The 20,647-nt window shown below is 36.8% G+C and overlaps 1 protein-coding gene and 1 long non-coding RNA gene across 3 annotated transcripts; both read right to left on the reverse strand.

Moving 5' to 3' along the window:
- Positions 1 to 4,426: 4,426 nt before the first annotated feature.
- Positions 4,427 to 6,931, reverse strand: LOC130743892 (uncharacterized). Its single transcript, XM_057596110.1, has 6 exons — positions 6,865 to 6,931; positions 6,106 to 6,350; positions 5,766 to 6,006; positions 5,130 to 5,352; positions 4,610 to 5,042; positions 4,427 to 4,480 (listed from the first exon to the last, which is right to left on the reverse strand). Exons 1-6 carry the CDS (start codon positions 6,929 to 6,931, stop codon positions 4,427 to 4,429), a joined length of 1,263 nt encoding a protein of 420 aa, XP_057452093.1.
- Positions 6,932 to 9,336: 2,405 nt separating this feature from the next.
- Positions 9,337 to 13,322, reverse strand: LOC130748846 (uncharacterized). Of its 2 annotated transcripts, XR_009022789.1 has the most exons (5): positions 12,613 to 13,322; positions 12,389 to 12,506; positions 12,207 to 12,308; positions 11,767 to 11,788; positions 9,337 to 9,671 (listed from the first exon to the last, which is right to left on the reverse strand). It is a non-coding gene; the product is annotated as an uncharacterized LOC130748846 (long non-coding RNA). The 2 variants fall into 2 exon arrangements; XR_009022788.1 differs by lacking the exon at positions 11,767 to 11,788 and having other exon boundaries at positions 12,613 to 12,988.
- Positions 13,323 to 20,647: the final 7,325 nt, after the last annotated feature.

Raw genomic sequence — 20,647 nt, forward strand, 5'->3', positions numbered from 1 at the left:
TTCATTTGAGGTTTTAAGCATACATATTCAGGCCAACAAAACCTAACCCTTCCTCTATTCCTTGTAGCAAGCATAGAATCAATTTCATTCATGTCCCTAAACTATAACAAACTTCTGTTATGATTATAGTCTAGCCTATAGCAAGTGTGCACTCAAGCTAAGCATGCAAAATAGAATTGAAATACAAAGATGGAAATCCATATAAGGAAATGTAAAATAACCTAAGAAATTACAAGGTGGAAGCCTCTCACAAGCCCCAAATGTCTTCCTCAGCTTCTAAACTTGACAAAATTGTAAGAAAATGATCAAAGGTTCCAAAGAAAATGACAAAAGCCTTATTTATAGGCAAAATGGTTGAGCCAGGGCGCTCAAGCGCTACATAGGGGCGCTTGAGCGCCAGCCCTCAAACTTCAGCCTCCAAAGCTTTTGTTGGATTGGCGCTCAGGCACCCATCAGGAGCGCGTGAGCGCCAGTTGCACGCTCAAAAGCCTTTTGAACTTCACTTTTACTCCACTTGATTGCATCCATCAAACCTTCAACCCTCTTGGCCTTCCTCCTTCAGCAGTTTCAACCTGAAACACTTGATGCACAAGCTAGGAAATATCTAGAAACTTAAAGATCAGCTTTGCACAAAGGCCCCAAAACAAGTGGGAAATCCATTAAACCCTCAAACTATGCTAAAATGTGATAAAAGTCCTTATAAAACTACTAAATTACCAAAACAAAGAAAAAACTCAAATAAAGATAAAAATGCACGAGAATGCATAAAACACTACATGAGACACAAGAAAAAGACTCAAAACTAACAAAGAAATGACCCTAAAAACAAGACTAAAAGAGGGTCATCCAGAGGCAGTTCTGAAAGAATACTCAACTGCCTGGAGAGGCTTGAGCAAATAATACTTGCAATGCCTGGAGAGGAAGTTACAAAGAATACTCGTTCTACCTGGAGAGGCAGGGACAAAGAAAACTCAATGCTTGGAGAGGCGGTTCTGAAATAATACTCATATGCATTGAGAGACAGGGACAAACAATACGCAATGTCTAGAAAGGGAGGTTGAAAAGTAATACTTGTCCTGGAGAGGCACTAAGAATACTCAACAATCCGGAGAGGCTGGAACAAATAATACAAGGCCTGGAGAGGCGATAATACTCAATGCCTAGAGAGGCAGTTGCTAAAAAATACTCTTGACACTCACACCCTTAGTGAAATCTCGGTGCTGCCTTTTCTTGTGTGTATTTTGAAATACAGAAAGTGGGATTCAAGGATAGACTCAGAATCATATGAAATAGAACTTGGAATTATAACTTAAACATGAAAAGTCATGCAAAGAAAACCAAAGCATAAAGAGATTGGCCAAGCATGACAATAGCCATGCTTAGCTAAAAAACCTAGATTACAAGCTTGGAAGCCCTCTCACACTCTCCAAGAAACTCTTCTACTTCTGAGCCTTACAAAGTACAAAAGATATTGAAACAAAACAACTAAAGGTTGTTTATAGGCAAAACATAATGAGTCAGGGCGCTCGAGCGCTAGAAAGCACCGCTCGAGTGCCAATTCCCTCATATTCCAACTTCCAGCTTCTAAGTGCTAGGCGCTCGAGCACCAACCTTGATTTCTTCAGCATTCTTGCTTCTGTAAGTAGGAGCAGTCGAGCGTCGTTTGGGGGCGCTCGAGCGCCAATTGCTCTCCCAAAATCCTGACTTCAACCTTCTTCTTTGCACCATTCAAAGCTCCAAGCCGCTTGATCTTCCACATTCCTTCAGCTAACCTACCTTCCTCATTAACACAAGCTTGAGAAAATATCATAATACCAAGCATCCCTTTAGCACAATGGACCCAAAACTAATGAAAAATACCTAAAGACTCAAAACTATACTTAAATATGAAAAAGGTCCCTAAAGAACCACCTAATTACCAAACACATGTAAATGCAAAATAAAAGGGAAACACAAATAGAGACAATGCAAAATGCTAAAAAGAAGAAAAGACAAAACCCTAAAAACACCATAAAACCCAAGGCATCAACACCCATGTCAAGTTACATTGAAATTTACTTAAGGGACTATAAATATTTTATTATTCCTAAACATGAGTGTAATGGATTACCCTATGACCCTATGATATGCAAATCAATTAAGTGTATATTTTATCAATAGGCTACTTATATCTTCAAAATACAAAAGTCAAATTCTGGCAACCGTAGGACAGATGTTCTAAGACATCTTTATAACATTACACAAATCACAGCAAACAATTAAGCAAGTTAAAGGACAGAAATACTAAAATCACACAAGAGATTGTTAACCCAGTTCGGTACAATATCACCTACGTCTGGAGGGTTTTCACCCGAGAAAGATAATCAACTATTATAGAGAAATTGTACACAAAAGGTCTCAACAGAACTGCCACAGTTCAACTACCTTTTCTACCTATCTCTACCTGTGGCTTATTACTTAGTCTTCCCCTAATTATGAGAGCCTCTCTCACTTTCTCACTCTCAATCACTGCCACAGTGATTGAGCTCTAACAAGAGTACAAAGACAGATCTCAAGATCACACAACTAACACAATTATTAGCTTACAACAATGGCATAAAGCTGCTAAGAGAACACTCAGTGCGAACTCAATAAAACCCTAATCAAAACACACGAAGCACACCTAGCAACTAGGTCTTGGGTCTTCGTAAGTAGCAGTATTTCAGACCTTATCTTCGATGGGCTTGAGAGCACACAGAGTCCATACACAAAACAGGAAGTTGTTAAAGTAACAAATCTGCACAGGATCTTCAGACCGTGTTTTAAGGTGCAGACAAAACTTCCACAATTATCTTCAAATCAAAACCCTTTGAACCGGGTTTGACAACACTTGATATATTCCTTGAATGGTCCACGGAAGCTTCCAACAAAACCCTAACTTGAATACCACGTAATCAATACAAAGCTCCACAGATAACTTAGCCAACTCACAGAAGATATGCAGGGACAAATGTCATAGGCAAGATGTTACAACATCAGGTCTGACATGTTGGCAAAAACATACTTAGCTAAATCGTAGACAATCACAACAAAGGAACAACAAAAAGAATATATTTCGTGAGTACATATTAAGGGCCTGCTAAATTAATTATAATTTTATGAAGGTTTTAATAAACAAACATGTTCATTTTTATATAGATTATCTTTGTTATGTCCACGCTACACAATCTAATAAAAACAATCTATTTAGAATAAACAGAGAAATTACCACATTGAAGGAACCAACGATCTCAGAGGATTTCATAATTAAAACTAAAACATTGTAATAAAGTAACCATTGTTCAAGAAACACAAATGTAGTATTATAATAATCGCTGAGGGTGGGCCATGTGGTTTTATCGCGTTATATGATTTATGAGATTTGTTGTGCTCATGAAGAACATGTTTATTTATGAGTTTGAAAATATGAAATACTTACCTTGTTTAAGAATGATGCATTGTGAGTTTCTAGTTGAGAAAATCTTGAAGGATAATTGGGTTTTAAAAGAAAATATGTTTTAATGAGATTAGTTCAGAAGGACAGGTTGCACTCCATTGTTTTATCTGAGCTGCAATTGGAAAGAAATTGCAGGGTTTTCTCTTTCTAATGAAAGGATGAGGTATTTCGATTGTGATACTCATGCATCATTGGATTTTCCTTACTCTGGATGACATGGCAAGGTAGAATTTCTTGATCGTGATATGTGCATTGTTTCACTTGCCTTGGTATGGTTGACTATGAATCGTTTACACTTTCCTTAGTCTGGTTGACAAGGTGAAGTAATATTCCTTGATTGTGATATGTGCATTGTTTGCACTTTCCTTAGTCTAGTTGACAAGGTTAAATAGAATTCTTTGATTATGATATGTGCACTGTTTGCACTTACCTTAGTCTAGTTGACAAAGTAAAATAATATTCCTTGATTCTAATATATGCATCATTTACATTTGCCTTAGTATGGTTGACAAGGTAGAGTACGAAAGCCTGCAGCCCAAGTTGGATCAATGGAGCGCATGGTCTATCTCTTGGGTGAAACTAAGAAATCTAAGGGTATCTACCATCGTTTCGTACACGTGGTTCTTTGGGAATGATTAGGTTGACACCATCCATGGTTAATTTGGAGGATTTCTCTACTAGAGCCTAGCTATTCTGTAGGCCCTTTGAGGATTTTCATGGTTTATAAAGAACTAGTGTTTTTACCCGTGCGCTGCACGGCGAAAGATTTTTCTAAATTTTTTGCGTTAATTTTTTTTGACATGAAATTGAACCGATTAACTACCACAAAACCATAGATAACAATTGAAATTAAATTTGATTCGTTTACACAACAATGAAAACCCAATTTAATCCAACAAAGGGAAAAGGTTACATAAATATATAGAAGCACTAAAAAGAAAAAAAGGATCTTTATGCATTCCACTTGTTGCTCGTTGACCCATCCTCATTATTAGTTTGTTGAATCTGCAAAAAATTTAAAAATAGTTTAAATAAGACATTCAAATATACATCACGGCTACTTACAATTTGCATGATACAAAGAAGTACGAAATCAAAGATAGATAATCTAACCATTCATATGTTCTGGAATACTTCTTCATACACGACATTCCGAGTGCAATTAGATACTACTCCTTTGTCATTGACTATAAGTATCTTCAACCCTTTTCTAGATTTTACTCTCGATAGAGCTACATATAGATGGTCATGTGTGAACACCGGCCTAGGAAGGTATAATCCAACATGCGATAACGATTGGCCTTGACTCTTATTTATAGTCATAGCAAAACAATCTGTAATAGGGAATTGTCTCCTTGAGAATTTGAAAGGAAGGCCAGTGTCAGAAGGAGTTAAGATAAGCCTAGGAATATAAACCGGTTTACCTGTTTTAGAACCGAAAAGAGCTGTTGCAACAATGATATAAGGTGTCAAAGCGGTCACTATCAATCTAGTTCCATTACACAATCCAGCAGACTGATCAATGTTCCGAATTAGCATGATAGGGACACCAGCTTTGAGAACAATTCTGTGGTTGGGAATACCAGAGCACTTAACATCATTTAGAAATTCTGAAGTGAATCATTCTGCATCTATTTCAGAGTCTTCATCTGACCTGCATGGAGTGTCGTAATTCAAATATTTTGTTTCCTCCCCATGGATCATTGACATCATGAAGTTATTAACCTCTTCAACACTTTCAAGAGTGGGAGCAAGGAGTGCTCTTTGTTCAAAATATGCATGGTTTTTCAAATTATTAACAACATTGGGATATGCAAAATTGACTAACTCAAGTAAGGGATTATCAGACTCCCTCACCAACAAATCAGAGGGAATTTCTATAATAGAATCATCCTCATCGATTGACTTAACCGTGCCATCGCCGACTTGAAGAAGTCAATCCACAAATTCTTTGATCTCCAAGGATGAAGAAGAGGACCCAGCTTGTTGTAATCTCATGTTAGTAGTTAACTTCATTACTTTACAATGCTTCCATAGGTATGATGAATTCACAGAAAAAGAAATGATGTCTGATTTACTTCCTTTTAAAATTACTGGCAGAATTTGTCGGAAGTCCCCACCCAAAACAACTACCTTTCCTCCAAAGGGTTTATCGTGGCAAAAAGTTGCTTGGGTCTTCATAATGTCATTCAAAGTTTTGTCTAGAGCTTCAAAACAGTGCTTGTTAAGCATTGGGGCTTCATCCCAAATGATAAGACTTGCTTTTGAAGCATCTCAGCTCTATGAGAACCTTGACGGACATTACATGTTGATGATTCATGGATAGTGATAGGAATGGAAAATCTAGAGTGAGCAGTTCTACCTCTAGGTAATAGTAATGAAGCAATGCCACTTGACGCAACATTTAGAACAATTTTTCCTTCAGAACGCAGCGCAGTTGAGAGGGTATTCCACACAAAAGTTTTACCAGATCCGCCAAATTCATATAAGAAAAAAAATCCTCTGTTATTGGACGAAACAACATTCAATATCTGTAAATTGACATACTTTGTCAATAAGAAAATACGAAACACATCATAATCGAATTTATTCATTTTTTCTTCTATTATGATTTAATCATAATTTATTACCTGCGTATAAGCTCCTTTCTGTCCAGAAGTTAGGGAACAGAACAATTGTTGATGCAGTGCGTTCATTTCATCCTTATTGTAATTAAGCTCGTCTGCAACAAATTGATTTTCAAAACGAAAGGTCTCACAAAATGATGGATAAGGTAAGCTAGGCCATTCTTTAAGTGTCCTTCCATTGGTTTGCAACATCTTCTCTATCTCAATCAAACATAAATTCATCAAATCCTCATCATTGATTTGAAGATCTACAACAAATATTAAATGGATTTAAAACAATATAGAAAAACGTTCTCTAAATCCCTAATAAATAATAAAATCCAATTGTACAGAGGTTGTTTCTTTGATATAGCAAAGGAAATGATTCCTTCTAAGATGCCAATTTCAAAGAACATACAAAAATAAAAAACGTGATTAAATATATAAAATAAGAACATACATCAAAAATACTTGGCATTTTAAGCAACCTTCTTTTGTGGTACAAAATCCCGTCAGATAAAAATCTCCATGTCTTATTCCATACTTCTCTTGGCTTTCCTATAGCGTTTGTTGATAGCAATGTTACAAACAAATGCCTCAAATAAGTCCCTGAACCAAACTCACTCACGTGAATAATCCCATCAATATACTCCCTCTCATCTTCCATTAATCACATAGCATCGCACGCATCTTGGAATGTTGGATAAACAACCCCTTTGACAGTTCTCAAACTTGCAAAACTGTCACAGCCTCTCTGGTTAATAAAATCCTCATGTAATATACCTCGCCCATGCCTAGAGCGATATATTGAAGACGACCAAGGGAGAAACCTCTCTTTCTTGGCTCCCATACTTGCTTATCTTTCTTATAAACAAACATAGAAGGATATTCAGCATACGTTAAACTTCTTCCCTTCGGGTATAGCTTATTCGCATTCATCCATGCTAAGAATTGAGTATCTTTAGTTGAACATTTTTCAACTACGCCTTCCAAGTCTTCATCGTCGTTGAAAGTTACACATTGTTGACCAGGAAGATGAAATGATAAGCGCTTCACGGGCGGCCATCTCTCGTGGATATCAAATTTAAATGTCCTCCATGCTGTCTCACATGGAGTTATGATACCTGCAATTTCATTTCTAGTGTTTTTGCCCGTACGCTGCACGGTGAAATTTATTACTTTATTTGATACATCAATAAATACTTTGATTATCAACAATTCAAGATACTAAAAATGAAAGAACAATCATAATAAAAATATAGATATTCAAAAAACAATATAGAATATTCTTACTCATGCACGGTGGATTTATAATGTTGGCTTATTTATACTCATACACTGATTTAACCAATATAAATATTTCGGAAAAAAAAAGAAATTAGTTAGTCAAAATCATCAATTCTGCACATGAGACTTATAAATGAATTTTTTCTTGAAGATGTAAATACATATATTTCAATCTATTAGGTTCGGGACATACAAAATGAAACCAAAATACATAGATATAAATAATTGCTCCTAAATTTCTTTTAAAATTATTAACAGTTCACTCAAATTATTTGAAAATAATTTTTCGATGCAACAAAAAAATTATTCGAAAATGAACTTTTATATTAGCTAACATGAAAGTGTTTTTAAGTAGAATGTTCTTACCCGTGCATGGTGGATTTTACTCTTATTATTTAGGCATGTACCAATACAACGATTCAAAACAAAATTGATATACTAAAATCAATATTTGCCAATTTTTTAGCTACTATAATCTTATATTTTTATTAATGTCATTTTACACATTTGAAGCAAGAATTGTTCAAGAAATAGTTCATTGTTTCATCTTCAAAATCCTCGTACTCCTTTAAGCCAAAGTCTCTTCTCCTTTCTTGGCCAAAACCTTTAGGGGATTCAATCTTTGCCCGTGCGTTGCACGCCAAAGTTTTTTTTTATTGTAATTAAGATGTCAATCAATACTTTAATTATAAAAAATTTAAGAACTAAGAATGAAAGTACAATCCTAATAAGAAATAAGAATATAACTACAATCCATTTAATACAAATAAAGATTCATAAAAGAAAACGAAGTAACCGGCTAAAATCTTCATTTCTTTGCATGTAGGGTATGAATGAATTTTGTTTGCCAAAGATTGGATCTATGTTGGTGACCTACAAAATGGAATTAAATAAAATTTTAGTACCTGCAAACTAAATCATTTTTGTTTCTCATCTTTGGAAAATATTTTTTTAACATCCTCTCAAAATTGCACGTTATGTTTTTAGTCCTTGCCTTCACATTTTTTATCCAATCTAGGTGGAATAAACACAATTAATGTAAGAGTATAAATGAATAAACACAATAACCAATTAACACATGTTATGCATAATTTTGTTTATTTTGGATGAAAAATGTGACGGTAGGGACTAAAAATAAAATGTTTAATTTTGGGAGGATGTTAAACCAAAAAATATTTTATAGGGATGAAAAACAAAATTAATGTATTTTGCAGAGACGAAAAACTTATTTAAGCCAACAAAAATATTAGCAAATGATCAAATTTGATTTGATAATCAAACCTTTATTTTTTTTCCGGTTACATATAACATTTAATTGATAGAAGTGAGTTCACTTAAAATTATTTTAGAAAATGTGAAAAAGAATAATAAGGTTACGTTATAATAAAATTTAATTTTATATTTTCTATTAGTTTTGACATGAAAAATATTTCTATGCAAAATGTTCTTCCTTATTATAACTGATTATCCTATCATTTAAATGTAAATAAATGTATACTATATATCTATGTATATTAACACCTAAAATTATTTAAAAAATTATGAAAGAAATATTAAAAGACAATTAAAATTTATGTTTCTATTAGTAGTTTTAACATGAAATTATTTTTAACTAAATTGTGTCTCCCCGATGGTGCATTCACTTATTATTTTGATTTGGTATAAATTACCCGATAACCTATCACCCTTTGAATAACAACTATTTAATATAAAAGACTATATAAATACACATATATATAAACAAAATATTACTTCCCGTACCAACTTTTTAGTTTACTTCCCTGTAATTGAACATATATAAACAAAAAACTGCCCATGAATTAAAATATTTTATAATTCTCACACTACATTTTTTTCACTACCAAATGAGTGTTGCCCTCTTTACCAATAGAAGAAAACCATTAGCAATCTTATCATTCCAAACAATGAAACCATGACCTCCCAAAACTGATCTGACATGGATAAATCTATCATCCAAGATACCTTCTAATTCCCACATTGCAAAAAAGATTGAGATAAGATCATACATGTCCAGTTCACAATATAAAAAAGAGAATGAGCAGCTTCCCAACTAAATCAACCATTGGAAGTTCTCGTTATTGAAACATATATTACATGTTTAAAGATAAAGAATCCCACAATATCCATGGTCTTTGCAAGCCAGCAAATAAGTTTGAGAACTCCCATCCTCTAATTCACCTGCAGTTCCTTGCTTATCCTCCTCCACCATGGTCTTTGCAAGCCAGCAAATAAGTTTGAGAACTCCTTCTATCCTCTAATTTATTTGCAATTCCTTGCTTATTCTGTAGATCAACAATCAACATTTCAAATCAAGTATCTTTATCCAGCACACTTTCACAAAACCAAAAAAAAAGTCATTCTAATATCTAGACAGGTCACATGTAATCATAGAAGAATTTTTTTAGATATGATGGGATTTTATTATATCTTCAGGTACCATGTAAGAAGGCAACTTGGAATTTTTACCCACAAAAAGTTATACACTTAAATCATTGCCCCATTGCCAAATTAAGAGACCGAAGCTAATTATCCTTGCATTTGCTTCTCCAACCTAGAGTACTTAGCAACTATACATTCTTGCAAGACATTCAACTTTCTACTTTTTAGCTGTATATAGTTTCATTTATATTATTGCTCAATATAGGCTGCAAAAGATAAGCTGCAATATGCAGTTAGAAAGGGAAAATTCTAAAGTATGCAAAAACAGCCATGAAAAGAGGAGTTGTGCAGATAGAAGCAGCAAAAACAAAGGGATTTTTGTTAATTTGAATTTCTATAATGGAGTTTGGCAGGCGAGAAAGGAAAAAAGTGCAATTAAATTTGAATTTCAAAACAAAATTCCTTGGAAACGACAATAAGCAGTTAGAATATGAAGTGGTGCATTTTAACAGGTGCAGCTGTTCTGGAAAGTGATAGTAAAAGGTTGTAATTGTCATATGGCCTGGAAAGAAAGTAGTGCGAATGTAAAGATTCAAAAATACCATGTCGTTTCTTTTTTACCATAAACACAATCTAGAGTTCTAATCAAATCCATTAGAATCAGCAAATCACTTTATCTAAGCTTCAACACCTCTAACTTCTTATAAATATTATTTTTTAAGTATTGAGCAGTTACTTATATTCAGGTTGATACATATCAGTGGTACTTCTTCCTCACTCCTCAAGAACACAACATCAAGATTTTAAAAAGAGAGCATATACCTTACTTGTAACACTGCCTTATAATAGATGAAACCAAAATCTTTCTTAAATTTTCAATTACTATGGTCTCCATCATACATCTCCCATGGAAAAGCCTTGAAATAAAGATAACTAAAGAAATCAGAAGAATTAAGAATAAATCAGAAAAATGAGAATGCCAACACGGCAAAGAGCATCAATCAACGCCATTGTTCCAGTTTGAGCAGAATGAGGAGGAAGTATAAAAGCAGTTGGCATCACAAACATCATGTCTTTTTTCATTCCTTCTCTATTTAAAACCTAATGCACATGGAACTTCTTCAGTTAAAAGGATTAGCTAATAGCTACAATAAGCTTTTAATTTCAACAAAAATATATTGATTTTCAGAAAAAGATATCATTAATAGAATAAGCCATTGATACCTCAATTAAACTATTGATCTTCAGAAAAGTCTATCATTAATAGAAAATACCACTGATACATTATGATAGAAATATACTATAAACCATTCATAACTTTTCACTGGATAACTGAAAGCAACAAAAATTATATCTGCAATGATGATGCTTTGAGCAGGCATGCCAAACCTAGAAATGGTTTAAAAGAACAAACAACTATAGACAACCAAATCTTGGCCAAAGGACATGAATATAACTCCCATAATTCTAGCTCTATTAGGTATTTCAAAAAAGATTTCAATATAAACCCAAATACACAGTAACCCCTATACATTCTTCCCTCACTCAAATCCCTACATCTGGTTTAAGGCCATGGGTGTGCAGTTTTGTGTGTATGACTCTAGATATATCCCCTACAAATGTATTTGGTAAGAAGAAGCAGCGCCGCACAATACCATTCCATTCTGCCCCCTTGTATAAAATGTATAAAAATAGCATTTTTTACACTTTCACTCCCAAAAATCTCCACCTTGGCAATCCCATTGTGTTTCTCAATCTCAAACACAAACCTATATAACACATAATTCTCACTGACATTGTACTCAAAAAGAGCAAAACCCAATAAAACTCTTTCACATTTTGAAATTAAAAGAAATCAAAACTATATCTACATCCCTCATTTTCCCAAGATTTAACAATGGTATGTGGTGGACAATTGTAAAGAATATAAGTTAAACCTCCAGAATATGTGCTACAACCAACTGAATGTGCTTACTTTTAATGGAAAAATTTCCTCACCTTGTATGTAAAGTTGACATACCTATAAGATTAATCAAATGGCCATTAGAATTTCAAATAAAATCATCAAAAGCACTCTAAGGAAACTCAATCACTGAAATTCTGAAAGAAGGGATCTGGAAGAATATTAAAGAATAGAGAAAGGGAAGACTTCAATCGAATAAAGTGACAATGACAATATGCAAGTAATGGATAACTTATAATTATGAAGAAAACTTTATCTTTGGATTCCTAGCATATTGAAGAACACTAAACACATAAAAGCTCTATCTTTTCTTCATCTTTCAATGTTTTATTTTCGATAGGCTAAAGTTCATGGGGTCCTAAAAATGCAGAGAAGCCAAAGAGATAGAAGGACTCAAAAGTCATAAAACCCAATTAGAAAAGAATATCCAAAACACAACATAGAAGGATGTAAATTGGGGAAAAAAACACAGTACCTTGGTCAATCAAAAGTTGTTCCTCCAGCTCCTCATCTGTGGAAACCATATCCATATTGAATGTTTGGAAAATAGGATCCTTAATCCTAATTCCTAAATAGCCTGCACAAAAATTATCCAAATCCTCTAACAAAAAAGACCACAATCATTACTATTTCATAAATGGAAACAAAAAAATGTACATTATCATGGTCCATGAGACAGAGAAGCGTGATTTCTCTGAGAGTCCTCTTAGCATCAAACGCGTTCCCATTCTTCTTGATCGCAACCGCATCTTTGGCCTCCAAATTCGTAGCACATCTACACCAACATGAAACAGTTCAATTAATTCAACAAAAAATCAAAACAAAATCGAAATTGTGCTGAGGGGTGAGATGAGAAAGTAACCAAACGATGCTTCCCTCACCAGAGATGGAACCGTATCAAGGGATTCTGCAAAGAAACATAATGGGGAAGGCATGCGTAGATAGATTTGAGCCTAGTAATTCCACTGTGGTGGTTCCGTTGGAGGAGGGGGTTTCTTGCCGAGGGACAGTGAGGGAGAGGGGTAGAAAACGGGGGACTGGGGCTCGGAGTGTGAAATGGCGTCGTTTTCGGCGGCGGTGGAGGGACTCTGTGGCAGAGAAGATGATGAGGAGCTTTTTATGGGTTAGGCGACGGAAGGAGAGGGGAAATGATGACTGTGGAGAGGGGAGAGAACAGGATTTCAAATTGCAGAGGAAATGAGAAAACACGAGTAAACCGCCATTCTGGTCCTTGGTTGTGTTCACTCATGACGAAGTGGTCCTCAGCTGTTGAAAATGGTCTTTTTTCATCCCTTAATGTGTTGTCGTCGGTCAAGTTAGTCCTCAGTTCAATTTTCCGTTGGTCCCTTAGACGGAAATGTCCAAATGACAAGAATTTTTTTCCACGCAAGTGTCCTACGTGGCACCTTCTCTTTTTCCCTCCTAGAAAATAATGTCAAACTAATCCCTAGTTTATGCTTCTTCTTCCTCCTGCTCTTCTTCTTCATTATGTTCATCTTCATCATCCTTCATCTTCTTTATCCTCCTCATCTTTCATCATCTTCACCGCACCAACCACTCGCATCTTCCACCTAAATACATGAACATGTGCCATCAAAATAAGCCCCTTTGTTTACAAACACCAACCCGTAAATAAAGAAAGTAATCAAAATTCACAAACCAAAAACTTCTCTATAGAACTCAATTTCAGTGATGAATCTGAGCTCAAACTCACAAAAATTTCACCATACAACACCAGATTTAATATAATGAATACCCACCCACAAGGCTACCACTTTAGTGATTATGCAGCAGCCTTACCCATATAGAATGAAATAGTAAATCCCACCCCCACATACTGTATAACCCAGCTAATTATTTCCCCTTCTCGATCAAAAATCCAACATCACAGATCCATCGAAGAAAAGCGACGACGCATGGCGCGGTGGTCAGATCTGGTGCGCCGACGAAGGCTCCTCTCTCTGGGTTCACGGCGGAGCTTGAAGTGGTAAGGTGCGGCGAGGCGTGGAGAACTCACGGTAGTGGCCGGGTCGAACGGCAGCATCGACGGAGGCTTCTGGGTTCGATTTATTCAAGTGTTGGTTTTGGGGTTTATCCTGGTTCGATTATTCATCATCTTGTGGCTGGGTGAAGGGCTTGGTTGAGGCTTTGTGGTTAATGTGGCAGGGACCAATTTCTTGTGAGGAAGAAGCGATGGTGGTGGTCGATGGCTCAAGGACGGTGAGGTTGGTTGTTGCTTGGTGAGTTGGTGGTTTAGTGGCAGGGGAAGTGGGAATGACACTGTCATGAATTATTGGAGGGAGAAGTGGATTGGAGGTGAGGAGTGTTGGATGGAGATGGTGTTGAATTGAAGGATTGAAAGTGGGTAAATTTAGGATTTTTACTTTAGTATGTTCTTCTTCATCAATGACCAATCTATTTGGGTTTTTTCTGGATTTTGTTGAAGAAGATGATGAAGATGGTTGAAGATGAAGAACTCCATAATGATGAATATATTTGAAGATGAGGAATAAGGACGAACTTGACATTATTTTCTGGGATGGGATGATGGAGAAGAAGAAGGAAGAGGGAGAGAGAGAGTGCGGAAGCTTGAGGGACTATTTTGGTACCAATGAGGGACGAATTTGACATTATTTTTTGGGAGGGAAAATGAAAACGTGCCACGTAGGACGCTTACGTGTAAAAAACGTGACATTTGACATTTTCCGTCTCAGGGACTAACGGAAAACTCAACCAAGGACGAACTTGACCGACGACAACACATTCAGGGATGAAAAACAACCATTTTGAAAATATGAGGACCAGTCCGTCATAAGTGAACACAATCAAGGACCAAAATGGCTGTTTACTCGAGAAAACACTGAGAAAAAAGGAAGGTCTAAAGGTAAGAGAGTGGTGAGGAAAAAAATTGATTGGGCACAGTTATGGTGGTCGTCGTCGTTGGAACGACAGAAGCATTGTTACACGTGATAATAGTAGATAGAAATTTGTGTTAATACTTAATAGTGGAGTTGGATTGTTGGAAGGAGAGCAGAATTTGAAATAAGGTTATTTGAAATGTGATAATAGATTTGATTGGCTGAGAGAAAGGTGGAGAATTAAAATAAGAGAGGAAGGTGGAGAATTAAATAAAAAATACGGAATGGAGAAATCCATTCAAAGGAGGCAACTAATTTAAGAAATTTCGAATATTAAGGAAAAAGGGAACAGATACATAAACTGTTTTTCAACAACATGAGAAAAGGAGGAAAAAGAGAGAGAAAAGGAATGGAGATTAATGTTAATTGTACATTGAAATTTGTCTAACATTAAACACTCAGAATAATTCTATGCTTAGGCCGAGATAATGGGTTAAGATAAAATTAATGGAGATAGTGGGAGAAGAGGGAGAATGAAGGATGGAGGAATAAAAATGAATATAATAATCTTTAAGGGACACGTGTCGAGTTATGGTGCAAAGAGAAGGGAATAAAATATTGTAAAATATTCAGGAGCTGAGGTTTTTGATAAGGGTTAAATATGTTTATGGTCCCTGTGTATTGAGGACAGTTTGAGTTTGGCCCCTATTTTTTTCAAAGTAAAGCAACCATCCCTCCGATTACACTTTTCGTAACAAACCACCCTTAACTCCGCCAGTCCTTGCCAAATGCCACTAGGGTGAGTAACCTTTTTTTTGGTCCACCGGTACTCCATTATTTATAACCATCAGATCTTAGCATCTTGAAATATTTTTCAATTAAATGGCCAGGATTTAATGGATGATAAAAGGGCAAAAATGTAAATGAGAAACCCATTTTCCCAACCAATCTTCACTGACCCTGACCACCACAGGAAGAACCCAGAAACCAGAAGGCAAGAACGCATAAACCACCAAGGCAAGAACCCAACACCACCTTCCAGCCACCGTGACCCTAACCGCAGCAGTACGAGGTTCTTCGCCTCCATCAACCTTGTCATATACCCCACCATAACCTCACTTCCCAACCTCTGTACCAAAGCCATGTGTCTAAGAAGAGAACCAGGGTTTTCAAACCACATCTGCAATATAGACATTGTGAGAGAAAGAGAGATTCAGGAGAAAGACAAAGATGAGATCAGAGAGAGCCAAGGTGAAGCAAGTTCTGGGTTGAAGCAAGATCTGGGTTAGATCTGTCAGCGCTGAATTTGTTGTTAGATTTTGTTTTTGGAGAAAACATAGTTCTCTGAGCCAATCGTCGATTACATCGTCAACGTCCTCGCTGATGACGACCTCGATTTCGGCCTCGACAGCGAAGGCGCCTTCGATGCCATCGGCGAGCTCCTCGTCGCCGTCGGTTGCGTCCCCGACCGTCGCACCGTTCGTTCCCAAATCCATTCACCATTTTTTCCTTTTTCCTTTCTGTGCAGAAATGTAACGATTGATTTCTGGATTTGTGATTCTCAGGCTTGCAGCAAGCTCTCTGATAAGTTGGGGATTTATGATTCTCAGGTCTTGAATCTTGAGTTTCTGTTTTGCGAGGTTGAAACTTGAAATTGATGCCCATGAAGCTTAGTTGATCTTTATAGAGTAATGTTGCAAAGTTTGTCCTGTTCATTTTTTTTGCTGGGTTCTTGCTGCTCTCAAGTGTTATTTGAATTGTGGTTTCATTTAGTAAGAGTTTTGAGATAACGTTATGAGTATTGGTTCCTGCATAGAGTTGTTATGAAATCGACATAGTGATAGTGGGTTAATTTTGAAGAAGAGGGTGAAGAGGGTTGCAATTCAATGATAAGAGTTTTGGGGTTAGAGAAAACAAAGAATCCATGAGAGGGTGCTGTTGGAGATGATTGAAGTGAGAGGAGAGAGAGTGAGAGGGAGAAGGAGAAAAGGGGAAAAGTCTAAAAGCCCCTGAATGTAAAGTCTAAAATGCCCATGGAGCACCGGTGGACCAAAAAGAAAGTTGCCCCTCAGGTGATGGCATTTGGCAAGGACTGGCGGAGTTAAGGGTGGTTTGTTACGAAAAGTGTAATCGGAGGGATGGTTGCTTTACTTTGAAAAAAATAGGGGCTAAACTCAAACTGTCCTCAATACACAGGGACCATAAACATATTTAACCCTTTTGATAATGACATGCTTGAAATGTTACTGCTTTAATATATATATATATAGATTGCCAGGGTTCCATGCATTGCATTTTCATTTTGATTGTCTTTGGCATCTATGTATTGTGATTGAAGCATTTATATCATGTTTGTATCATATGATTGACTATTTTTCTTGTGGCCCTGGCTGGGATTATTGCCATACTTCTGTTACTATCTAGGTTGGTAGCTCACTTTCTCATCGTGGTTAGTATTTCAAGTGAAAGATTAAGATGGGTATAAATCGAGTTGGATTTGTTATACACTGAAGCTATTAAGAAATGGTAGTTATCGGTGGGTTAGGAATTGATGATTAGGATCAAGAAGATTCATAAATAGAGTTTAATTTAAATATACTTGTATTTTTAATTAAGGATTACCTCTGAAGTTAGTTTTATATCTCAATGGACACAATTTACCCAACTAATGCAACAATGATAGCTGCATCTTGGTGTCCAGGGGGAGATGAGTCCTCAAGAAGCCAATCAGGAGGCGGTGGAGAGAGGGAGAGCAGTGGCACTCATGGCGAGATTGTACCTCTATGTTATGACAAGATGGTTCTGGCTGGCCACGGGGAAGCGTGCTCAAGATACACGGTCCAAAGTCATACATCTTCAATTCCTATGAGGGTTTTCAAATTCATGACAGATGTTGGGATAGGTGATGACAATCAATTTGAGAAAGGATCTATTTTTGTGTACCTTGACAGGGAAACATTGCTCAAGGTGGTCTTTTGTGGTAGAGGCATATATGTTCTCAGATCTCTTAGGAATACCCGTGAGGAATACCTTGATACTAGCTTTCTAAGGTCAATGGTAGGGTCCATAAATATGTCACTCAAGAGTCAAGAAACCAGCTGTAAACTCATGGTTCAATGAATTTAACGGGTGAATGATCACTTTGGTCCCTATTGTTTCACACGTCGGGCACTTTGGTCCCTATTCTATGAAAACGCCGTCCGTGGTCCCTGATGTTGCAAATCGTCGATCACGTTGGTCCTTGGCTCTGCTCCCGTTAGTGAACGTTAACGGGACGGCTGATTTGGCACGTTAAGTGCCCCACTGACCGTGCCACGTGGATTGGAATGTTGGGGGAAACTTAGAAGCTTCAATTTAGTCCCTGTGAACCTTATATGAAAAGAAGAACCCTAGAACAGACTAGAATCTCCAAATTGGAAAAGAAAACCATCATAAAATGGAACAAAAATGTTGAGTGAAAGTAACAGAACAATAACATTTCCAACCAAAACAACACAAAATGATAATCAGTATTCAGAACTAGGTAACAAAATTAAGGAAAATCAATCATCCGTAAAAACTGCAGCACTTCAATGTTGTTGTCACCAGGTGGATTAGAAGCACCATTCCTTGGAACATGTAGATTTTCTCGCATCTGGTATAGCGATTGATGATGAAAATGTTAAAGGTTGGTTTTTTATACTTGTTGGATCAAACCCATAAGACCCTTTGAGCTTTTTCAGAAGAAATACCCACCCAGATGTTAAAATGATGATCAGGGACAATGAAAATTGACGGAAGAGACAAAATGTTTGAAATTTCCACAAAAAATATTGAAAAAAAGAACTCAAAATAGAAACCAAAGATACAAATAAGGTGAGAATCGAAGATGAAAAATTGAGAATAAGAAGAATCAAATGTGAACAGTCACTCACCACCAAACCCATCTTCATCTTCACCTTTTCCCTCTTGGTTGTGAACAACAACCCAAGCTTCTTCCTTTTTCTTGTAACAAAACCCACAAAATCTCTGCTCTCAAAAACCTAGTAACAAAATCCAATTTCTGAAACCCACCCACTCTATCCCCTTTCTACACATCCATACGTCCAGATCCATGAAGCCACCACACCTCCTTGGAAACGTGGCAACCGACGTGATTTCGACCCAGCCTCAATTTGCAGCAACCGATGAACCCACGAAGGTCCTGGTGCCAAGACAGTGCCTTCTCCATCCTCCTCTGCCACTGCATCGTCTTTGTCAAACTCAAAGATCTGGGTTGTTAAAGGTTGGATTTTGATTTAGGTGGTATGGTTTCATTTTCTGGGTTTCCCCTTTGTTTGGAATTTGGTTTTTCCTTTTTCATTGATTTGTGTTTTTCAATTGTCTTTCTCCTTCAAATTCTCTTTGGCTTCTGAAATTTTCTTCTGTGATGATGGTCCTCGTTGATAAAGAGATTGAAGCTTGATGGGGTCTTTGGCGGTGGGAGTGAGGAGGAAGATGATGATGGAAAGATTGAAGCATTTCAGATTTGGAGATTTTGTCTTAAGGACTAAATTGAAGTTTCTAAGTTTCTCTAAAAAAAAAAATCCCAATATTCAAATCCACGTGGCACGGCCAGTGGGGCACTTAACGTGCCAAATCAGCCGTCCCGTTAACGTTCACTAACGGGAGAAGAGCCAGGGACCAACGTGATCGACGATTTGTAACATCAGGGACCACAGGCGACGTTTCCATAGAATAGGGACCAAATTGCCCGACGTGTGAAACAATAGGGACCAAAGTGACCATTCACCCTGAATTTAACCATGTGGTAAATATTATGTTTAGTAGTCCTACTTTGGGTCGAAAGAGGGAGACATTTTTGGGCCATCAGATTGGAAGTAATGAGGGTGGGCTTGGATGGTATGGAGATTATTGAATTAAGCCCAATTCAACAAACTCAACATTGTGCTGAACAATGTTATTCTTATCTCTTCTTCTATTCAAAAGAGAGGCAGAGGAAGGCCTCGGAAAAATCGTGCCTTACCTTCCACAAACCTTTCCAACTCGAATTCTATGTTGATATCTCCTACACTGTTTCATCTTGTTTCTGCTGCTTCTAGTAGTGCTCGTAATTTACGACATAAGGGTATTCAACAAGAGCCAAAACAACATGGGCTATAGGTGAAGTGTTGGAGCTTCACTTTGAAGGATCAGACTCTCAAGCTGAGGCAAGTCTAGAGGAGGAACTGCGCCAAATTATTCAGTCCTGATATTGCAGGATGGAGGGTTGGGTTGTCTCGTGGAATGTTAGAGGCCTTGGAGTTGCAGAGAAGAGGATAGTTGTAAAGGAGGCTCTTAAAAGATCTAACCCAGTTGTTGTGTTACTACAAGAAACTAAAATGGAAGGCAATCTAACCAGAGAAATTCAGAATTTTGCTAGGGCGCTCAATTATGAATGTGATTTCATTCCTGCAACGGGGACTACAAGAGGTCTCTTGACAATGTGGAGAGCTTCAAACTTTTTTAAGTTGAGGAGATAATTAAAGAAGAGAGATTTATGGGCATTGTGATAAGGCTAAATCAAGGGTCACAAATTTGTCTTTTTGGGAACATTTTTTTTTTATAAGCAATGAGATTATATTGAATGGGAGTACAAGGGGTACTCCAACCCAATACAAGAAAAACAGAAAAGAAAACAACAAGCTAGATAAAAGAAAAAATACAAGACAACAGCCCTACAAAGACGAATACTACCCACCCCCACTACCTTGAGATTAGACAAAATAAAGTGGGCCTCATTAAAACCTTACTTGGATAAAACCCCCTTGGGAAAACCAAGAAAGGAAAAAGAGTACCCAATTTATAAAGTCAAGAGGAAAATCCAAGGAAGTTTACAAAAACAGTAATAAACCCCAACCTAAAACCACCCCAAAACCAAATACCAGCCATGCCAATTGCCAATAATAAATTAGGAGTCCATTCCAATCAAGCTGCCACCGAGAAGAAAAAAAATCACCAACACATCCAAGTGGCCTCCAATTCAAAGCATAAAATAAGCAAACAGCCAGCTCCTAAATAATTCAAAGCAAACAAGTCA

The sequence above is a fragment of the Lotus japonicus genome, chromosome 3, assembly GCF_012489685.1.
Source record: "Lotus japonicus ecotype B-129 chromosome 3, LjGifu_v1.2".
Taxonomy (NCBI): Eukaryota; Viridiplantae; Streptophyta; class Magnoliopsida; order Fabales; family Fabaceae; genus Lotus; species Lotus japonicus.

Coding starts and splice junctions, on each gene's coding strand:
- LOC130743892 (XM_057596110.1), bottom strand. CDS start 6,931: ATGGGAGCCAAGAAAGAGAGGTTTCTCCCTTGGTCGTCTTCAATATAT. Junction 6,007..6,105: donor AGAAAGGAGCTTATACGCAG/GTAATAAATTAT, acceptor GTCAATTTACAG/ATATTGAATGTTGTTTCGTC. Junction 5,043..5,129: donor AATTACGACACTCCATGCAG/GTCAGATGAAGA, acceptor TCCCAACCACAG/AATTGTTCTCAAAGCTGGTG.